This window comes from Dromiciops gliroides, chromosome 1 (assembly GCF_019393635.1).
Source record: "Dromiciops gliroides isolate mDroGli1 chromosome 1, mDroGli1.pri, whole genome shotgun sequence".
Taxonomy (NCBI): Eukaryota; Metazoa; Chordata; class Mammalia; order Microbiotheria; family Microbiotheriidae; genus Dromiciops; species Dromiciops gliroides.
The window spans coordinates 676,554,629-676,575,785 of NC_057861.1; the positions used below are offsets into that span (position 1 = coordinate 676,554,629).

General features: G+C 45.7%; 1 protein-coding gene across 5 annotated transcripts; it reads right to left on the reverse strand.

The window, feature by feature from the left end:
• Window positions 1-298: 298 nt before the first annotated feature.
• Window positions 299-20,701, reverse strand: C1H3orf18 (chromosome 1 C3orf18 homolog). Of its 5 annotated transcripts, none has more exons than XM_043979834.1 (6): window positions 20,222-20,701; window positions 15,711-15,769; window positions 11,632-12,076; window positions 7,632-7,657; window positions 4,543-4,672; window positions 299-2,662 (listed from the first exon to the last, which is right to left on the reverse strand). In XM_043979834.1, the coding sequence occupies exons 3-6, from the start codon at window positions 11,863-11,865 to the stop codon at window positions 2,582-2,584; spliced, it is 471 nt and encodes a 156-aa protein (XP_043835769.1). In that variant the 5' UTR covers window positions 11,866-12,076; window positions 15,711-15,769; window positions 20,222-20,701; the 3' UTR covers window positions 299-2,581. The 5 variants fall into 5 exon arrangements, with proteins under 5 accessions (XP_043835769.1, XP_043835765.1, XP_043835767.1 ...); XM_043979830.1 differs by lacking the exon at window positions 15,711-15,769 and adding an exon at window positions 18,826-18,927; XM_043979832.1 differs by lacking the exon at window positions 15,711-15,769 and adding an exon at window positions 18,826-18,927 and having other exon boundaries at window positions 11,632-12,126.
• Between the last annotated feature and the right edge of the window lie 456 nt (window positions 20,702-21,157).

The following is a 21,157-nucleotide window of genomic DNA, read 5'->3' on the forward strand; positions in this document are numbered from 1 at the left end:
AGGGAAGGAAGAGGTGAGGGAGGGAGGAGAAAATTTGGAACTCAAATCTTTTTAAGTGAATGTTTAAAGTTGTTTTTACATGTAATTAAGAAAACATAAAATAGTGTGTGTGTGTGTGGGGGTGTTTTGTTTTTTGTTTTTTTGCAGGGCAATGAGGGTTAAGTGACTTGCCCAGGGTCACACAGCTAATAAGTGTCAAGTGTCTGAGGTCGGATTTGAACTCAGGTCCTCCTGAATCCAGGACCAGTGCTTTATCCACTGTGCCACTTAGCCTCCCCCAAAATAGTGGGTTTTTAAAAAAAATAGTGTGCATTGTAGTTATCCGTGTTTATGTCTTTTCCCCATCCTAGACCCTGAACATTGTGAAGGGCAAAGACCCAGTGTTGGATAAACTGTGAATGGCTTCCAAGGCCTAGCACAAAGCCCTTTAGGGCAGCAGATGTTTAATAAATATTTTCTAAAATGTGTTCCTTGAATTCAGTTGGGTATCTACGCCCTAGGTGGAAGGCCTGGCTATAATGCGGTCAGTCCAACAAACAGGCATGATGCCTTGTGGGCTTTTCCCCCCCAAAGGCCTCCCTTTGCCTCCTTCCTCCAAGCTGTCAGCATCACCCCACCCCAATCCTGTTCAGGGATGAAGCTCCCCATTTTAAGGGTCTGCAGCTACAGGTAGGGCAGTATTTTTTTTGTGGGGCAATGAGGATTAAGTGACTTGCCCAGGGTCACACAGCTAGTAAGTGTCAAGTGTCTGAGGTCGGATTTGAACTCAGGTCCTCCTGAATCCAGGCCCGGTGCTTTATCTACTGCACCACCTAGCTGCCCCCAGGCAGTATTTACTGACAGGTGGGCAGAGAACATGATGCAAGTCATGTTTGCCTTTTGAAGAGTGTTCTTGCTCCATGAAGAGGGGAAAGGGAAAGGTTCATCGCAATGTCTTCACTGCCCTCTGGAGATTAGACCTGAACTGCCCTCTGCTTCCCACCCACCCCCACCTCCTCCAGGTGCCTCCTAGCCCAGTTTCTGTACCCATTCAGGTGGCAGGAAGCAACTACCTGCTTGCCCTCACCCAACCCCATCAGACAGGAAGCTGGGAGCATCAGCAGAATCACCGGGGAGAGTTACTTTAGATGAACCAAGTATCTACTTGGGGGATTAAAAAAAGCAGCAAAAGGCAGATGTATACTCGCGTTCATACATTTGCACACGAAACCACTCAGGCATATATGCTCCTGCATGTAAGCATGCATACACACATGCACACACATGTGCACACACCAGACATTTATTGATGGTGCAGCTAGATTAGCTGGGGTGGTCAGAAATCCTCCCTCCTCCAAGCAAAACCTAGTCCAGGTGCTAATTCAGCAGTGTTCACCTGCCATCTGTTGGACCGTAGGTTTGGGAGGTAGATGGTCCCAAATGCCTTTGATTGCTCCATACATCTCTCAGCCTCTCTCAGACTCCTCAGGAGTACAAATAGGGGTTCCAAGTGTCTTCCCCTCCAAAAATACAGTTCTGTATTCCACAGGGGAGGTGGCTGGAGGAGCCCTACTTCCTTCTTGAAAATAGGCCTTAGTGAGGGGTGAGGAGAGGATACCTTCCTATGAGTCACTGGTTTCTCTCTCCCCCGATTCCAAACCCACTCACCCTCACTCACCAGTGATCTCTTCCATAAGAAATAGAACTGTAGCAAACATACTAGACAGGGGACAGGACTGTAATGAGAGCCTGCCCAGACTCTCCTTCCCTTGCTTTCCCTACTTAAATCTTTTTCTCTCTCCCATTTCTGTCTGTTTCCATCTCTCTCCTTCCTTTCCTTCCCTGTCTCCTTTTCCCTTCTAACTATTCCTCATTTTGTCTCTCCTCCATCCCTCTGTCTCCCTTTCTTTCTCCTTCCTGTTTTTACCCCCTCCCCTCCCCCTTTACCCCTTCTCCTTTATTTGTTTATTGATTAGAAAATGCACTATTTGGGGACAAGGTGAGAGTGGGGACAGAAAAATTTTGTAGGTATGATGGCATTAGCTTTCCCCAACCCCACCCCACCCCCATCTCTCTATCTCACACACACACACACACACACACACACACACACACACACACACACAAGCTGACCACTGAACTTGACCCGAGTTTTAGCATGTTGTGCTCGTAGATTCCAACTCCTTTGACCATCAGTTTAAGCCAGGTATCAGCCTGGTCTGATTTGCTTGAAGCCTAGGAAGGAAGGGTGGGAAGAGAGGAGTGAAGGAGGGAGGGGGAGGTCCAGAGAACCAGTGAATTGTGGAGTCAATTAATGCCTCCTTCAGAGAGGAGCCAGACACCTCAGGCCCCATTTTTGTCCTATGTCATGGGGACACTGTCTTTCCCCATGCTGGGTTGTGATGCCAACTTTATGTCCATCCAGGGCTTTCTAAATTTCACGTCAGGCAGCACTGTGTGGGCTAGAAATAGAAATGACCGGGAGACCTTCCCAGCAGAGCCAGCTCCGGGATCCCATCAGCTGACTAGAGTTAATGCTGGCCAGTGAGGGGCATTGTCCCACTTGCCCCGAGCTGCATCACCAGTCTGGGAATAATGCCAGTCAAGCGTTGATGGCATTGGCCACATCAGTAAAAACCAGCCGGCTCGGTCTCTGCATCGGGCCCTGGTTCGTCAACAGGATCTGTGAGGAAGCAGCAAATTGAAGGACATCAGAGAATGAAGGAAAGAATTGTAGAGACCAACCAAACCCAACATGTCACAGAAGGGGAAACTGGAGAACTACAGAAGGAAAGAGACTTTCCCAAGGCTACACGACAAGTTCATAAGGGCCAGCAAAAAAAAGCACACACTCGTTGATGGGAGATGGGCTAAACAATGTGGCACACGAATGTAATAAAATGTTACTGTACCCAAGAAATACTGAATATGATGAATGCAGAGAAGCATGGGAAGGCTTCTACAAACTGATACAAAGTGAAGTAAATGGAACCAGGCAATATACCTGATGAGAACAATGTGGATGGAAGGAACAACAACAACAAATGAGACTCAGTGTTGTGAAATTCTAATGACCGAGCTTAGCCCTAACAAAGAGACAGGAAAAAGCATGCCTTCACTTTCTTGTGAGGGGTGAGGGAATATGGATACAGAACACTATGTCTAATGTAGGACTCAGTGAATGTGCTGCCTTGTTTTTGTTGACCAATTTCCTCCCCTCTTTTATTATTCTTTGTATAGCAGGGTAGTTCTCTGGGAAAAGAAGAAAAGATAGTGTGTGTGTATGTGTGTAAAATATTTTCTATCTATACATAATTTACCAATATATCATCTATATAATTTATATTCATATCTATATAATATATTATATCTGTAGATTTATATTTATAATTATATAGATGCATCTACATAGACACACATACATATATACACATACACACAAGACTATACATATACACACAACATATGTGCACACATATGAACCAAGACTGGAGTCCGGCTCTCTTGACTCCCAATTGTGTTTGTCTTGCCCTTTTCTCTAGACTGAGTTCTTCTTCTATCTTCCCATAACCTTTAATCCAGAGATGGGCACACAGTGGGTGTGCATAATTGCACAATGAATGAATAGCACACTGCCTTTCCAACCCATCTCCTATGACCCTCATCCATGTTCTCGACTCCAGATAAACATGATTATTCACTGCCCTCGAACCTGGCCTGTGCTTTCTATACTCTGTACTTTGGAGTATGCTGTCCTTTATGTCTGTAACATTCTCTTTCCTTTTTTTGCCTGAATTCCTACCCACCCTTTATTTTTATTTATTTTTATTTTTGGTGAGGCTATTGGAGTTAAGTGACTTGCCTAGGATCACACAGCTAGTAAGTGTCAAGTGTCTGAGGACAGATTTGAACTCAGGTCCTCCTGAATCCAAGGCCAGTGCTCTATCCACTACACCATCTAGCTGCCCTCTACCCACCCTTTTTAAAAATAATGGCAATAATGAGAATGGTAGCTAACATTTATATAGTGCTTTAAGTCTTACAAAGCATTTTGCAATATTATCTCAATGGCTTTCATTTGAACAACTATCTTTTGAGTTAGGGGTCATTGTTCTCCCCATCTTACAGATGAGCAAACTGAAGGTGAGAAATGTTAAGTGACTTGACCAGAGTCACGCAGCTGGTAGGTAGCTGAGGCGGGATTTGAATTCATGCCTTCCTGACCACTCTTCCAAGTTTCTACTCTTTAATGCCCAAATCCAATGCATCCTCTTCTGGGAAGCTATCCTCAGATCTCCTCTCAGTAATGAGTTTCCTTTCAACCTATACATAGCACCAGGCAGCTTTCTGATACACGGATGTGTATTATATTTGTCAGTGTTGCTATCTTATCTCCTAAACTACTAGACCATGAGCCTAGGGATCATGGCAGGGCCTGAAGCTTAGCTGAACTTCAGAGAGAATGGGGTGATGGGGGCAGGAGAGAGAGAGAGAGAGAGAGAGAGAGAGAGAGAGAGAGAGAGAGAGAGAGAGAGAGAGAGAGAGAGAGAGAGAATTCTGTACCTTGTTCTGAGAGGCCTGTGCAGAGGCTGCATCTCTCCCATGTTCCAGCAACTCCTGTTCCAGCTCATCTTGCTCCTCCGTAGGGTCAAAGTTGTACATGGGCATAAGTTGATGACGAAGCTTCTCCAGCCTGAAAGCAGAGGGTAGGGTGGAAAGTGAGGTTCCCTTCTTCCCTGCCCCCCTATCTGGTGCTAGTAACGGCCTCACTCTATACACGGTGGCTCCTGACCACTTTATTAAGTAGCCTAAGAAATAGCTCAGCTCATGGGTAGCACGGGGGAGGCTGTTGGTGGCCAGAGACAGGTAGGGCCTTCCTTTTTTCGGTTCTCCCCTTCCCCCACCTTTGTTGGGTACTAACAGCACTGAATTAGGAGCTAAAAATCTAAGTTAGAATCACGCCTCTGCTTATTAGCTGAGTGACCTTGGGCTTCAGCTCTCTAGGCCTCAGTTTTGGGTTCCAATAGACAGCCTCTAAAGTTCCTTCTAGCTCTAGAACCTATGAACTTGTGTAGCCATAAACTAACACCTTCATTTCCCCCTTACCCATTTTTTTTTCAGGGCAATGAGGGTTAAGTGACTTGCCCAGGGTCACACAGCTAGTAAGTGTCAAATGTCTGAGGCTGGATTTGAATTCAGGTCTTCCTGAATCCAGGGCTGGTGCTTTATCCACTGTGCCACCTAGCTTCCCCCCCCCCATTTTTTAGCAAGTTACTTATGGTGTTGGCAAGGACCTTGAGGGCAGGGCCTATGATATGCTTAGCCCTTAAGGCCTTCCCATGGGTACTCAGACCCAGGTCCTCCAGCCTCTAGGTACTCCATATTTATTGAGTCCTGTGGGCCATCAACTGTGCCTTACACATGAATGGAAGGGAGTGGACATGAACCAAAGAAGCAGATATTAATCACAAAGATTTATGTTTGCTTCTGGAATTCATAGACTATGAGACTGTTAGAATTAGCAAGGGCTTTGGAACATAGCACCAGAAGAAGAGATCTTAGCACACAGGACAGATAATGCCAGTGCTGGGACAGAACTTAGAATATCAGAGGCAGAAAGAAAAGATATCCACAGAACATAGAAAAAAGTAGGTTGGAGCTGGAAGGGACCACAGACCAGAAGCCAGGTCTCCTGACTCCCACTTGTGGGGGTGCGGAGTGTGAGGGTGTCATCCCAGGCTGTTCTACCTACGCTGGCACACATCTCTCTCCAGGAAGGAACCTTAAAGGTCATCCCTCGTTATTTTTTTTTTTTTCAAAAAGGGAGACTGAAGCCCAGTAAGAAGTGAATTGCCCAAGGTCACACAGTAACTGGTGGCAAAGTCAAAGTTAGGACCCAAATGTCCTGAATCCTAGTCTGGTTTCTCTTTCAGCACTGCCACTAACCAACTGGCCTGGTGACCTTGGGGCAATTCTGAGTTTTCATTCCCCACCCCCCACCCCCAGAAGTAAATAGCAAGATTTAGCTAGCTCCCTTTAGTGCTTGACTTATATTGATGTGAACAGGAACAAAGGCAACCAACCGACTTTTCAAAAACTTACTTTCAGAGAATAATTTAGTTGAGACTGTGAGGCAGCAAAGGTGAAGTTATTGATTTCCAAAGCAGAGCCTTTCTGACTTGAGGCCAAGAGACCCAGCAAAAGGTAGCAATTCGAATAGGGGCCTGGTAAAGGATGAATGCATGGGACTGTGGATATGGGAGGCGCGCGGGGTGGGGGGGGGGAAGGGAAGCAGCCTAGGGTAGGAGCCTCACAGCTCACTAGATTTCCATAAACACAAAGGGAAAAATAACCTTAGCTAGCATTTGTAGAGGACTTCAAGGTTTGAAAAGTGCTTTACAAATATATCTCATTTGAGCCCCACAACAGCACTGGGGTGGTGATAGTGATAGTGGTGCTATTATTATCTCCATTTTACAGATGTGGAAACTAAGAGACAGGTTAGGTCATTTGCCCAGGGTTACATAGTCAATAAGTGTTGAAGGCTGGATTTGAATTCAGGTCTTACTGATTCCAGGTCTAGAGCTTTCTCTACTGCACCATCCAGATGACATTCACATTGGTCACAGATGTCAAAGTCAGAACCACCATTTTAATTTTAGCCACCTTCCCCTCCCCACCCCTCAGACACAGTCTAACTCTATGGTTTAAAAAGCTGCTGAGGAGGGGCAGCTAGGTGGTGTAATGGATAAAGTACCAGGCCTGGATTCAGGAGGACCTGAGTTCAAATCCAGCCTCAGACACTTGACACTTACTAGCTGTGTGACCCTGGGCAAGTCACTTAACCCTCACTGTCTTGCAAAAAAAAAAAAAAAAAGAAAGAAAAGGAAAGAAAAAAGCTGCTGAGATTCATCAAGATACAGTGAGTGAGTGGAATGAGTACCATTCTTTAGTCAAAAGACCTGAGTTCAGTTCCTGACTTTTACATATTATCTCCAACAGACTTCCCAAGGGCAGGGGATATTACCAGTTTTCTTTTTTTTTTTTTTAATCTCCCAGCTAAAGGTTAGACAATGGGCCAATCTCCTTGTGCCTCAGTTTCCTATCTTCAAAATAGGAATAATAATAACTGCACTATTGTGAGTAAAGCATTTCAAAAAAACACACGACACTTTTAGGGCTAAGAGAGGCAATGTGACCTAGTAGATAGAGGGACAACCTCTGGATCAGGAGGTTTCGTGATACTGAGCAAGTTACTCAATCTCTCTGTACATCAGGTCATTCTCTAAAGCTATAAATATATGAATGTAAACTGAAAAGAAGGTACCAGTCTTCATTGATAGAAGGGAGTTTCCTACACCAATTAAATCATAAGTACGGACCATAAAGGTGCCCAGGGGATAGCAGAAAAATGAGGGTTAGTATTCTCCTCCAAAGGATTCACTGGGCAGCTGGGAAGAAATGTTCCTCTAAGCTCTATAACCATTGGTTTCCTGTCTTAGGAGCAGGGATCTGATCCCCAGCCCAACACCTCTGTCTGTCTGTCTGTCCTGCATTTCTCCCTTCCCTGTTCTTGGTTGTTTCCAATGGTCTCCCCTCTTTGCTCTGTTCCTGGTACAGAAAGCCTGCAGGAGAAAAAAGGAGGGGATTACCTCTTCCTTTTCCTGATGTACAGAACCTAGGGGAGAAGGAGAGACAAAATTATTGTAGGGTGGGTAAACCCTCCCTAAGGAAGAGGAGGGAAGAGGTGAGGCATGAGTCAAGCATTTGGTAATACAGGTATCTAGGGGAGGGCCGGTAACATAGAATGACAGGAAAGAAGAATCAACATATACAACCAGGAAAACTGAATCAGGTTGTACTGGCTGTGTGGTCATGTGTAAACAGGAGCTTCAGTTTGCACTTCTGTTAAATGAGGATAATAATACTCTCACTACTGACCTCACAAAGTTGTAGGGGAAAGTTCTTTGCAATCATTAAAGTGGTATGACAATGGAAGTTATTATTTACCCTAGTTGATTTTTTTATGGGGGCAACTAGGTGGTGCAGTGGATAGAGTGCCAGGTCTAGAGTCAGAAAGACTCATCTTCCTGAGTTCAAATCTGGCCTCAGATACTTCCTAGCTGTGTGACCTGGACAAGTCACTTAATTATGTTTGCCTCAGCTCCTCATCTGTAAAATAAGCTGGAGAAGAAAATGGCAAACCACTCCTGTATCTTTGCCAAGACAACCCCAAAAAGGGGTCATTGAGAGTCAGATGCAACTGAACAACAAAAGATTTTAAGCTCCTTGAGGACAAGGATCTATATTTTTTTTCCCCATATGTATCCAATGGGACCTTCATAAATGTTTGTGGAATTAAATTAATAGGATTTCCATTCCCGGTTAACACAGTGCTCTTACCCCCCACCTTAGTTAATGGATCATAGGTGATCAACCCCAAGGTTCTTTCTTAGCAAAGCTAAGGAAGGGGGCACCAGCTTTGCCCATGGGCAGCACACTAATTTCCACTTGCCTGCCTTTGTCTACCTTACACCTGCCCCAAACATTAATGGGGTGGGATAGGGAGACTAGAAGTTGGGGGAGGATACAGAGAACTGTGGGGTATCCCCTAGAATTTGTAAAGGTTCCCCTCAAGGGAGGAAACAACTTGGACAAGGTCTCCTCCTTTGAATGAGACTTGTATCCTCTAATTTGCCCCTCCCTTCCTCCAGACTCAGGGTGTCTGAGAGCAAAGGTAATTTTTCTGTCAGACCATCAGGGCACAGCGCTGTCTCTGAGACCAGGGCCTCCCTAAGTGTGTGGGCTCTGTGCCCTTTTCAAGCTAGGGACTCCCTGATGTCTCCCTTATTTCATGAGTTCCCTGAAGGCAGAGGTTATCTCCCCACTTCAGATCAGGGGGCATCTGAGGACAGGGGCAGTGTTCTCCTCAAACTAGGGGCTCCCCGAAGACATGAGAAGCGTGTCCCCCCTCAAACCAGGGGCTCTCTGTGGTTAGAGGTTGAGTGACCCCTTCAGACCAGGGGCACTGTGAGGATAAAGGCTGGATGCCACACTCAGAGCAGGGCCTCCCTGACCTTCACTCAGAATGAGGAGTCCTTTCTCTGTCTCCCTCTGTAGTGGACAAGCAAGCTCTTACTGTTGTGGGAATAATAGAAGGAAAGGGGATTTCTCTGGGACAAAATCTGGGTTTTGTAAATGCTGACTTTGCCTCTTGGGGGCGGAAGGAAGGGGAAAGTTTGTTGCTAAATTTGTGGACTGAGAACAAAACTGACAAGTAGGAGTTCAAGGCACCTCCCCTCCGAGACACAAACACCCCCAAGGCAACTGAAATTCCTTCAATTCAATTTAAAAAGGTGCTCTAAATGGGAGCATTCTAAGCTGCCCCACACCCTAACCTCAAAAGGAGGTAACTAGGGAGAATGAGAAGAGATCTTGGAGGAGGGAAGACCCCTTTCACTTGGGGGGAGGGGTGGGACTGGCAAGAAGGTGGCCTGAAAGATGGGTGAGTGGGAAGGGGATGAGGGCTAGAGTGGGAGGATCACAAAGCAAGAGAATCTCCCACTTTCAAGAGCGCAGTGGGCATGTGCCAGGGTTCCTGAGGGCCCTTTCCATGGAAATTAGTATTTATTAAGCACCTACACTGTGCTAAACCCTTCCCGAATATTATTGCATTTGATCATCACCACAACCCTAGGAGTGGGTGCTATCATTATCCCCATTTACAGCTGAGGAAACTGAGGCATGCAGAGATGAAATTATTTGCCCAGGGTCATTCAGCTAGCTAGTAAGGGTAGTATGTGTCAGAGGCCAGATATGAATTCAGGTCTTCTTGACTCCAGGCCCAGGGCTCTATCTGATGAGTCACCTAGCTGCCTGGAGAAGGAAGCAGCCAAGGCCAGGCACTTGGCTCACTCGCCTGGCAACCGGCCTTCAAACCTAGGACATTTCGTGCATTTGTCACGTAATATTGCATAATTTTGTGTATCTGTGTCTTATCACCCTACTAGACTGGGAACTCTAGGAGGGCAGAGATTATGACTTGTTGAAAAGTTGTCATCTCCCCTAGTGTCTGACACAGGGCTTTGCACACATTAGGCACTTTGAAAATGTCTTGGATTGAACTGAAAGTCTATTGGTTAAGTTTTGAATGGGGGGAGGGGGAAACCTTTCAAAGCTAGGGGCGATTCAAGAAATCAAGACCAACTAATTCATCCCCAATTTCGAAGAGGGGAAAAAAATAGAGAGAGAGGAAGTGTCTTACCCAAGATCAGTGGACTGAGATTCCCCCTTAATTGAGAACAATTTAGGAACATATTCCTAGGAGCCCCGAACTATCCCCAGCAGATGACCCTACCAGCCTGGGCTGCTCTGTGGGTTGGAAAAGGCATTAACCTTTCTCTGCCAGCACTAGCTATTTTCTCCATCCTTGATTCCAGCTTACCTTATACACCTCTTTCTCTCTCTCTCTCTCTTGGACCCAGTCTGGGCAAAGTACTTGAATTCTATCTACCCTATGGGTTAGGGCCAAGAGAACTTGGTGGGGAGACCCCAAACTCTTGTAATCTCCAACAACTTTTCCTTACAAATCTGAGAACCTCACTCAGTCGTATAGGAAACACAGTGTGTCAGAGCTTGAAGAAACCTTAGAGAGAAGCTGGTCCAAACCACCCATTTTACAGGTAAGGAAACTGTGTCCCAGAGGGATCAAGTGATTTGCCTAAGGTCAGTCAATAAGTTAGTGGGATCAGAACACAGATTTCCTGGCTCCCAATTCATATGCTGCCTCCCGGAAACTAGGTGCATTTTTTTTGGCATTAATTTAAAAAACTGAATGTATACTTGTCATTCTGCCCCAGTGTTGAATCATGAGCCAACAAGGTCCTTGCAATTTTAAGGAATTACCATAAGTGCCAACTGAGCTGCAAAAAGAAACGATGAGCATCATCACAGTACCTCCCAGCCTACTTCAGGGTCACAGAGAGGACACGAGCCCAACCAATCTTGGTGCTTGATGCCCATCAGGTGTTGCCCAAGGAAAATGTCATCATGGCGTACCAAATGGAACCTTAACTAAAGGGATAAGAAATCCTCGCTCTGCCACTAATGGATGGGTGACCCTGAGCCAGTCCCTTACCCTCTTTTTTTTTTTTTTTTGGTGGGGCAATGAGGGTTAAATGACTCGCCCAGAGTCACACGGCTAGTAAGTGTCAAGTATCTGAGACTGGATTTGAACTCAGGTCCTCCTGAATCCAGGGCCAGTGCTTTATCCACTGTGCCACCTAGCTGCCCCTAGTCCCTTACCCTCTTAAAGCCTCTGTTGCCTCTCCTGTGAAATGAGAAAAATGAGGCTATATGATCACAAAGGGTCCTTCCATCTTCAAAATTCTATGATCCCATAATTTGATTGGTAAAGTCTGAGATTCTGTGATTTGGAAGATGACAGGGTTGTGACTTTACCTCTGGCAAAAGCACCCCTTTGGAGCCAGAGAATCCAGATTCAAATCCTGGGTCTTCCACTTACTACTGGTGTGACAGATATGAAAACACACTGATCACCTCCCTCCCCTGTCTCCAATTGTGAATTTCCTTCAAATTAGGTAGACACATGTTGTCCTTTTTTTTTTTTCTTTTCATCCCTTGATCTCTTACCATAGCCATAGCCAAGCCAATCACAGTGAGGATTCCAAAGGATAGTAGCATGGTGCCCATGTTAGCCCCGCCGCTGGCCACATCTGGAATTTTGGTGCCATTAAAGCTGGTAGTTTCGGGACCGAGGGTGGCACTCTCTGAAGCAGCCCCATCTGTGGTGGTCCCCAGGTCAGGCTCCGGGGTGGTGGAGCTGCTTTGGTACAAGTCCCGAGGGGAAGCTGGGCTATAAGTCATCCCAAGGCTCTGTCCACGTCAGGTCCAATCCTCCAACAACTGTCCCCAGCAGGACAGTCTTCCAAAGGTTTTAAGCAGATTGGGGTTTCCCCAGGGCTTTCCTGGGAGGGTCTGCCTGAAGCATCATATATATACACGGGCTGCCACAATGTCTCCCAATGAAGAAAGAACCTTGGCTTCTGAGCCCAGAGATACCAAATGTCCAGAAACGCTGAAGTTGTGGAAAAACACAAATAGGGGTGGGGGTGGGGTGGAAGAAAGCTGAAATTTGAAGACAAGTGAAAAAAATCTATGAAACCCTTATTTTTAGAACATTCTTTACAGGATCTGAGCTCACTCTGTTCATTTAATAACATTAACTAGATTTAACTGAATTTGCGATGAAAAGGCCATGTTTTGGACAGCTGAGGATGTGAAAGCTTAGTTTGTCTTTTGTTTTTATTCTCAATGTTTTGGGAGAAAATCCTCTACAAGAGCCAGGGCAGGGAAGGGACCTCTCAAAGCTCTCAGAGGGGGTGTCAGAGAAACACAAGCTATGGCAAATGGAACCAAGGTGCAAATGATTCTTGCATTCAAGACCCTGCTCCAATTGACCTTTCCAGCCTCTGAAAAGCCTCTGCTCTACTACTCCAGCTCTCTTGCACAGGATGGTCCTTCATGTAGCCTATAATCCAGCCAAACCGGGCTATTCTCTGTTTCCTCTTCTTATTCTTTCCACTCCCATATTCTTATTTTCCTCAAGCTCTTGGGGACTAGACTTTCTTGCTTAACCTCATCCCCCCCTTTGGGGGGGGCGGGTTGTTAGGCAATTGGGGTTAAGTGACTTGCCCAGGGTCACACAGCTAGTAAGTGTTAAATGTCTGAGGTCGGATTTGAACTCAGGTCCTCCTGAATCCAGGGCTGGTGCTCTATCCACTGCGCCACCTAACTGCCCCCATCCCTTCTTTTTGAAGCTAAGATAAAGGGCCACCTGCTCTAGGGAGCCATCCTCAGACTTTCCCAGATGAAAATAATTGCTTCCTACTCAAATTTCTCAGAGTACATTGCATGGATTGAATAAATGGGAAAAAAATACTTACGTAGTACCAAACACTAAGCTAAGCCCCAGGGATACAGATAGCAAAGCAAGACAGACTATCCTTTCTCTGCAGGAGCTCACATTCTAATAAAGACATATCTCTTGTCTTTATTTTTCTTTTGTATAGTAGTTATGTTTACTTGTTCTCCCACTTCTCCACCCCTCCACCCTTCTTTAGAATGAAAGCTCTTCAAGGACTGAGCTGTATCTTTTTAGTCCCAGAACCCAGCACAGGAGCTTTGCACACAGTTGGGGCTTAATTGATGTTTAATGATTTGAATGTGGTTGAAGTTGGTCTAGAAACAGACTGCTCACTTTTTTTCTTAGGACCAGTCTAGCTAAGTATCACTAAATCTGTCACCAGAAGACTGGCTACCAAGTGAGGAAGGTTTTTGACTACTGGCAACTCATGAAACTATCTCTTAAGGTATGAATAGAGCTGCAATATGCATCAGTGAAGGGATTGTCCCCACCAATGAAATTATATAACACTAAAGAATTTGGGAGCAGCTAGGTGACGCTGGATAGAGTGCCCGAAAGACTCATCTTTCTGAGTTCAAATCCAGCCTCAGACATTTCCTAGCTTTGTGGCCCCAGGCAAGAGACTTCACCTTGTTTGCCTCAGTTTCCTCATATGTAAAATGAGCTGGAGAAGTAAATGATAAACCGCTCTTGTATCTTTGCCAAGAAAACCCCAAATGCAATCACAAAGAGTTAACCATGATTGAAACAACTGAAGGACAATAGAAGAATTTGGGGAGAAACTATTTCCCTCTCCTCACTGTTTCTTCCTCCAAGACTATTATAAAGGCTATGTGGACTAGTTTTTCTGAATTGCTTTTATTTTTTCTTTGCTTGAGAGGGATTGACTTAATGGAGAATAATAAGTATGTGGGCTTTCTTTTTTAATGGATGCCTTTTGTTTTTATATCATATTCATTTCTGAGTATATCTCTCCCTACAGAGAACCATTCAATTCTTGTAACAAAGGCCTCTTTTCTTTCTTTTTTTTTTTAGGCTTTGTTACAAGGAATGGCTCAATGCATAAGGAAAGGGGGAAGAATATTAAAAATTGAAGGCGTTAATCAAAATATTATAAAATGTGCTTTTAGAAATCACATTAAGCAAAAAACAAAAAAACAAACCCTAAACCAGTTGCCTAAACTCAGCTGCCTAGTTCTCTGCCACTAGCCCAACAGACAAGACTCTGTGGATTTTGCTATGTAGCTGGTTGCAGGTGAAATGAAAGTTTAAATGCCTTAACTCAAAAATCACAAAACAATTGAAACTGAATATTGCAAAAGTATAAAGAACAACCTTGGTTACAAAGAAGAGATACAAGAATCTCCTCCTTCTTTTGCAGAGATGGGGGTCTACAGATGTAGAACATTGCATACATCAGGTTTTTTTTATGCATTGATCAGTATTGCTGATTTTTTTCCTCTTCATTTTCATTCTTTTAAATAATTAAGATTTGAAATAATTCTTAAATTTAAAGTCTTTTCATTAAAAAATTCTTTGTTATAAGGGATGGATCTTTGGGATGGAAAAGGGGAGGATGGACAGGGGGGGGGGAATCTAGGCAATGTGAAACCAAAAGATGGCAATAACAAAAAAAAATATTTAAAAATACAATTCTTCATATTCTCCATGTTTGACAGCTAATGGGGGGAAGAAAGGGGGAGGGTGGGCATTCCACTACCTTCAGTGGAGGCTAACCATCCCACTCCCATTAGGGTATAGTATAGGCCTTTGGACAAACCATCTTCCTTCTTCATTTCTTTGTTTCTTTCTTTCTCACAGAGAAATGATATACAAGAAACCTCACAGTCTGGCTCAGGATAAATCCAGGATCAGCCACATAGTACCAGAATTAGAGTCACAGCTGGATTGGGCTTGAGCACTCAACTAGTCCAGCCCCCTCACTTTATATTTAGGGAAATGGAAGTGATTAAGAGAATGGAAAGTGATTAAGAGAAGTCACTGCCCAAGGTTATACAAGCTAGTGATGCAGTCAGAACTAGAACTCAGGTCCCCCAGGCTCTTTCCAACACTATCACCTCTTGCACTGTAGTCCCAGTGACTTTTCCCCTACACAGGGATGTCTTTGCAGCAATTTATAGTCTAAAATGGCTGCAGAAGAAAGGAAATGGCTCAAAGGGGAGTGAGACTGGAAGTACTATTGGTTTCAGTGATCCCTTGAGGTTAGCGATAACTTCCATTTTTGTCTTTGTGCCTCTAGCACCTACTATACTGCCTTGTACATTGTAAGAGTATAATAAAGGCTTGTTGAATTGAATACAACTCTGATAAAGTGCCACTGTTTCTCTTACCCTAAAGCTGGAGTCCTTACGCTCTAAAAGGTTAGGAAACTTTGGTATATACCATAAGGAAGGAAGATCTTGGATTTAGAGGTTTGTCAGAAAAGAGATTGGATGAAATCTTATCAAATGAGTGTGTCAAGAAAGGTTTGCAATATATATAACCTATATCGGATTGCCTGCTGTCTAGGGTAGGGGGTGAGGGAGGGGAGGGAGGGAGAAAGGTTTGAAATTGGAAATCTTATATAAACAAATGCTGAAAACTATCTTTACATGTAACTGGAAAATAATAAAATACTTTTATTTTTTAAAAAAGAAAGGTCTGCAAAAGGAGGAAAGTGGGAGTATCTAAATGAATACTTATGCTGACTAAGGGACAAAACCCACCAACTCCATTATTTAAAGTCAGTAAGATAACCCCCAAATATGGAGAAGAGGAGACTTACAGGGGACTTGATTGCTGTCTTCAGGTATTTAAAGAGTATTACACTTATTCTCCTTGGCTCTAGAGAGAGATCCAAATCAGAATTGAGTGAAGGTGGAAAGACTTCCTTACTTTAGAGCCATAGGCTGGGCTGCCCCCAGAGGTGGTGGCTTCTCCTTTATTGGAGGTCTCCAAATAGTGGTTGTCTGATTCCTTAAGGGGTATGTTTTAGAAGAGATGGGCATGGGTTAGACTGGATGATTTTTGAGGCACCACCTCTAGCTCAGAAATAATGTGACTTGGAGGCACCCTTCTGGGGTATTGTCCCTGACAAACCTTTCTAACCAATGGTTTGGGGAGGCTGAGATCTGATTCCCTTCATGTCAACCTTCCTTAGCTCCTCATTCTGTCCTGTAAGCATCATGTGAAGACAGCCTGGCAAACTCTGCCCTGAACCCACACACCCAACACTGACATGATCAGGTCTAGTCTGGGCAGACAGGAATAATAACAGTAACAATAGCTCTATTTTTAGTCTCAAGGCACTTTGGTTTGAATCTTCATTCTCATGTCCTTTACCTTTTATATTTTTATTTTTTGCAGGACAATGAGGGTTAAGTGACTTGCCCAGGGTCATACAGCTAGTAAGTGTCAAGTATCTTAGGCCTGATTTGAACTCAGGTCCTCCTGAATCCAGGGCCAGTGCTTTATCCACTGCGCCACCTAGCTGCCCCTGTCCTTTACATTTTACAAAACACTTATCAGCTTTGTGAAGTAGACAAATGCAAATAGGACTATGCCCACTTTACAGGTGAGATAACTGAGGCTCAGAGAGAGAGGGAGGGACTTGACTATGACTTGGAAGATGGGTTGGAGAGACCTGTTAGCCCAGCATTTAAAAGCCTCCACAATCTGGCTCCAACCTATCTTTCCAGACTTATGTTCTATTCCTCTTCACCCATGCTTATGTTCCAGCTAAACTGGCCTCCCAGTCATGTCCTGGATGTAGCCTTTCGTCTGAGAGGGCTATTAGCCCGACAGACTATTTCTCAAACTTGCAATGCTGACCCTCCTTCTCGCTGCCTCCCACAATTTTGAGCTTCCATCATGGCTTAGCTCAGCCACAGCTTCTCATGTGAATTCCTACTTCCTCTTCAAGTTACTTTGTATTTATTTGCCTGGGGAGAAGCTGTATTCCTGGTAGAGGGTAAACGCCTTGAGGACAGGCTGTTTTGGAACTTGTATCCCTAGCACCCTGCACACTGACTGGTACACAGGAGGTGCCTCATGTTTTGTTTTGCTTTGTTTTGTTTTGTGGTTTTTTTGGGGGGGTGGGGATTCAAAAGTAAAATTGTCTTTGTGAAAGTTTGTGTGAGAGTGACAAGGTACCATGTTTGCCTGTGAATATATGTGAATGGGCGGTTTTACTCCACCCAGTCTGTCTCTTTTATCAGTAAAAGAGGTGACAATATCTGCCTTGCCTTGTGAAGATCCAGCTAAACACAATACGTGTGAAAGTACTCTGTAACACTATGTATGTATATACACATATGCATACATATATATATATATGTGTGTATGTGTATAGACACACACACACACATCCTGTGCCAATATAAGAGATGCTTCTTATTGTTATCTTCCCCTCCCCAGCTGGAGTGGGGCTCTAGAGATCATCTAGTCTAATCACTCCATTTTACAGATGAAGAAACTGATAAGCTTTAGGAGAAGGGAAATGACAAGATAAGGTAGTAAATCACCAGAAACAAAAACAGGATTTGAACCCAACTCCGGACTCCAAAGGCAGTGAGTGCTCTTTGAGTATGTGTGTGTGTGTGTGTCCAAAGGTTTGTCAGAATCTATTGCTCTTCCTTATGAGTGCAGGCATATAAGTTGTGAGTGTGTATGTACACCCACTCAGTGTATGTACTCTCATAATATACGTATGAGCATAAGGGCATAATGAATGACAATTTGAAGGAGAGTGTGTGTGTTTGTTGCATGAGTGTGTACATGACACAAGAGAAACACTGATTGCACAAAAATGGTTTCGGGTCACTTGGAACACAATGTCCCTCGCAGTCCTGCTTGCAGTGTGGCTCTGGCCTGCCATCTGTCATGGGTGAAAATATTTCCAGCAGTCCCTGACTCCCCACTTCTGAGTCTCCTCCTCACAATCCCCCTGTGGCTCTAAATAAGGGAGCCCAAGTGAACGCCTGGCCAAGCCAGCTCACTGATGATGGGTTAAGACCTCAGCCTGGGGGAGCCATCCTTTCCCCGCTGTGTCCCTGGCCCTTCTTGGCTCTGAAGGGCAGGACTAGGGGCCATGGGAGCCTGTTGCATACAAGCTGTTTTCACTTGTATAGAAAGAAAGATGTCATCAATTAGGGTCATCCAAAAGTTGAATGGGTCACCCTAGGGGATTTCAGATTACTGGAAGGCTTCAAACTGAGGCTGGGTGACCACTTGTCAGGGACATCATAGAGACAATTTCTGTCTGCCTAGAGGATGAAATAGATGCCCTCAGAGGTCCCTTCCAAGTTTGATATTCTATGATTTTGTGAAAGTGTCTCTCTTCTCCTGTCCCAGTCCTATATCTTGTATCTTACCACCTTAGCCCATCAATCACATGAACCAAACTCACTGCATGCCCCGCCCCCCCCCAAACTCTTCTAGGTCTTCCTCCACTTTTCACTTGCACTGCCTTCAGGCAAAAAACTGGACCAACCTTCAGCCAAGGACCAGCTCTTCAGACAAGCTTGCTTAACTTGCTTCCCTCTATATCCCTACTATTGCTTTTCAGTTATGTCCGACTCTTCATGACCCAATTTGGGGTTTTCTTGGCAAAAGTTACTGGAGTGGTCTGCCATTTCCTTCTCCAGCTCGTTTTCCAGATGAAGAAACTGAGGCAAACAGGGTTAAGTAGTGACTTGCCCAGGGTCACACAAGTAGTAAGTGCCTGAGGTCAGATTTTAACTCAGTAAGATGAATCTTCCTTCTTGTCTCCAGACCCAGTACTCCCACTATTCGGCTTAGCTACTGCAGCTGTAGCTAAGGGCTCACTGGGGAGATGTCGTGGCGGGGGAAAGTGGGGATACCAGTGGTCAAGCTACACCTATTTTTATAGGGACACTCACTGTGTCTTTCTTCTCAAAGCGATGTGAGGATTTTAGATCTGGAAGAGACTGTCTTGCTCAGCCCACTCATTTTCCAGATGAGTCCCTGGATGGTCCAGGCACCTACCCAAGGTAAGTGGCAGAGATGGGATATGGACCCAAGATTTCTGACTCCTAATCCAGTGCTTGTTGATTCTACTATGTTATTTCACTACTACCCTAGCCTTTCCCCTTCCTTCTCTGGTTCCCTCACACACACACCTGGTTCCTGCTATCTGATCCCCTTTTCCTATCCCCCTTGCTGTCTCACCCCCTCTCCTTCCTATTCCTTCTAACTGTCCTCCCATCTTCTCTCCAAACTCATCCCAATATTCCTAATGGATTCCTAGGATTAGGGGGTCAGGGGATCTGGGCTCTTGCCACTGCACTTGCTGTGTGACCTCAGGCAAATTGCTTTACCTCTCTGGGCCTCATTTTCTTCATCTGTAAAATGTGATTGAGTATGTGCGTTACCTACCTCACAGAGGTCAGTATGATGACAGTAAGTTACTGCCATTACCATCGTTCCCCTCTCTAGTGAGGTCTCTAAAGTGGGGCTAGGGCTAGACAGGTGATCTCAAAGATCCCTCCCAACTCTAAAATCTGATGATTCTGTACAATCCAATATAACAGACATTTAGTGCCTAAGGTTTGAGGAGCACTGTGTGAAGTGTCAGGGGAGACATATAGTTTAGAGAAGACAAATTCTCCACTTCGAGGAGTTTATAAAGCACTGAGACCTGGGTCTGCCATCCACTCGTTGTGGGACCTGGGGCAAGTCAAGTCACCTAAGTCTCAAAGTGTTTCATTTGTAAACTGGGGATGACAATCTCTGCCTTGCCTTGTGAAGATACAGCTAGACACAACATGGGTGAAAGTGCTCTGTAAGCTATATACATGCCTGTGCCAATATAAGATAATATATTATATGTTCCAATATGTAATAATATATTATCCTCCCCTCTCCAGTATCCGCCCCATGCCATTCCAGCTTTCCTTCCTGCCTCTCCCTGCCTTTCCAGTTTTCTCTTCCTCCTCCTTTGTGCCAGCCCCCTTTCCTCCCAGCCTCCCCTCCTACCCCCTACCCTGGACCCCCCCTGCAACCCCCTTCTCTTGCCCCCCTCCTGTGCCACCCCCAGCCTTGCCACCCTCTTCTCTTGCCCCTTCCTGTGCCACCCCCAGCCCTACCACCCTCTCCTCTTGCCCCCCTCCTATTCCACCCACGGCCCTGCCAAACTCCCTGTTTGTCCCCCTCCCCTGGGTCTGCCCCATGCCCTCCCAGCCTCTGTCCTATTCTCCTGTGTGCACGCCCCCTGCCCGCCTAGCCTCCCCTCCTGTCTCAAGGGCTTGAATAAAAAGGATGGGAATCAGCACTTACTTGGTTTCCCCTTAAGTCACTCTCTTGCAGGTTTCCAGCTGTTGGTTTCCGTCGGCCCAGGACTGCGGGGCTGGTCCAGGAACTGGGGGATGTGAGAGCGCCCGTCCCCCGTTATCCCCTCCCCGACCGTCTGCCTGCCCACCTGCTTGCCCGGCTGCCTTAGCTGCAGAACCAGGTGCAGAAGATCGCTGGCTGTCTCTGGGGGCTCCTTAGGGCATGGGGCAGGGAGGGGGCAGCAGGTTAGGTGAGGGTGAGGGCTGCTGCCTTCCTGCCAACGGGCACCGACCTGGCGAGTGACCTCAGCAGTCCGGGAGGCGCTGGCTCTGCAGAGGACAGCCTGGCACCATGCCCCGGCCTGATGGGGTTGGCAGCGCCGATGCCAGGGCCCGAGCAGGCTCCAGCGAGGCCCGGGGAGCAGGCGCAGCTGTCAGCGCGTTTGTTTGCATTGTATTTTCCGAAATGCCTGGAGTACCTGGTCCCGCCTCCCCAGCTTGCTGACCTGGGTCCTCCCCTCTCCTCCTGTCCTGCCTGGGGATTGGTGGCCGGACTAGGCTCGGGCTGAGGATTGGCTCCTTCGCCTGCCACTCTTCCGCTACTCCTGCCCGGTGCCGAGCTAGCCAGGCAGAATCAGCACTGGATTTGTGGCAGGAGGAGCTGGCATCCCCTCATGGAAATGCTGGTGGGGAACCGGCAGGACATGGGCTGGCATCCACCAAATCACAGATCTCCAGGGTTGAGGCCTGGGCTAATCTTAGAATCATGATAGCATGTGAGAGCTGAGAGGGCCCTTAGGGATCCTATTATCCAACGTCGTCATCTTACAGATGGGGAGACTGAGGCTCTTCCCAAGATCAGTTTATGTACCACTAAGGTAACAGAGATGCCAACCCAGATCCTGGGATTTAAATTCCAGTGCCTCTTTAATCTAACCTTCCC

Excerpts from the sequence above, each read along its gene's own strand:
- C1H3orf18 (XM_043979833.1), bottom strand. The coding sequence starts at position 11,865 with ATGACTTATAGCCCAGCTTCCCCTCGGGACTTGTACCAAAGCAGCTCC. Across the intron at positions 7,658-11,631 it reads TTGGCTTGGCTATGGCTATG|GTTCTGTACATCAGGAAAAG; the intron begins GTAAGAGATCAA and ends CTTCTCCCCTAG. Across the intron at positions 2,663-4,542 it reads CACAGGCCTCTCAGAACAAG|ATCCTGTTGACGAACCAGGG; the intron begins GTACAGAATTCT and ends GCTTCCTCACAG.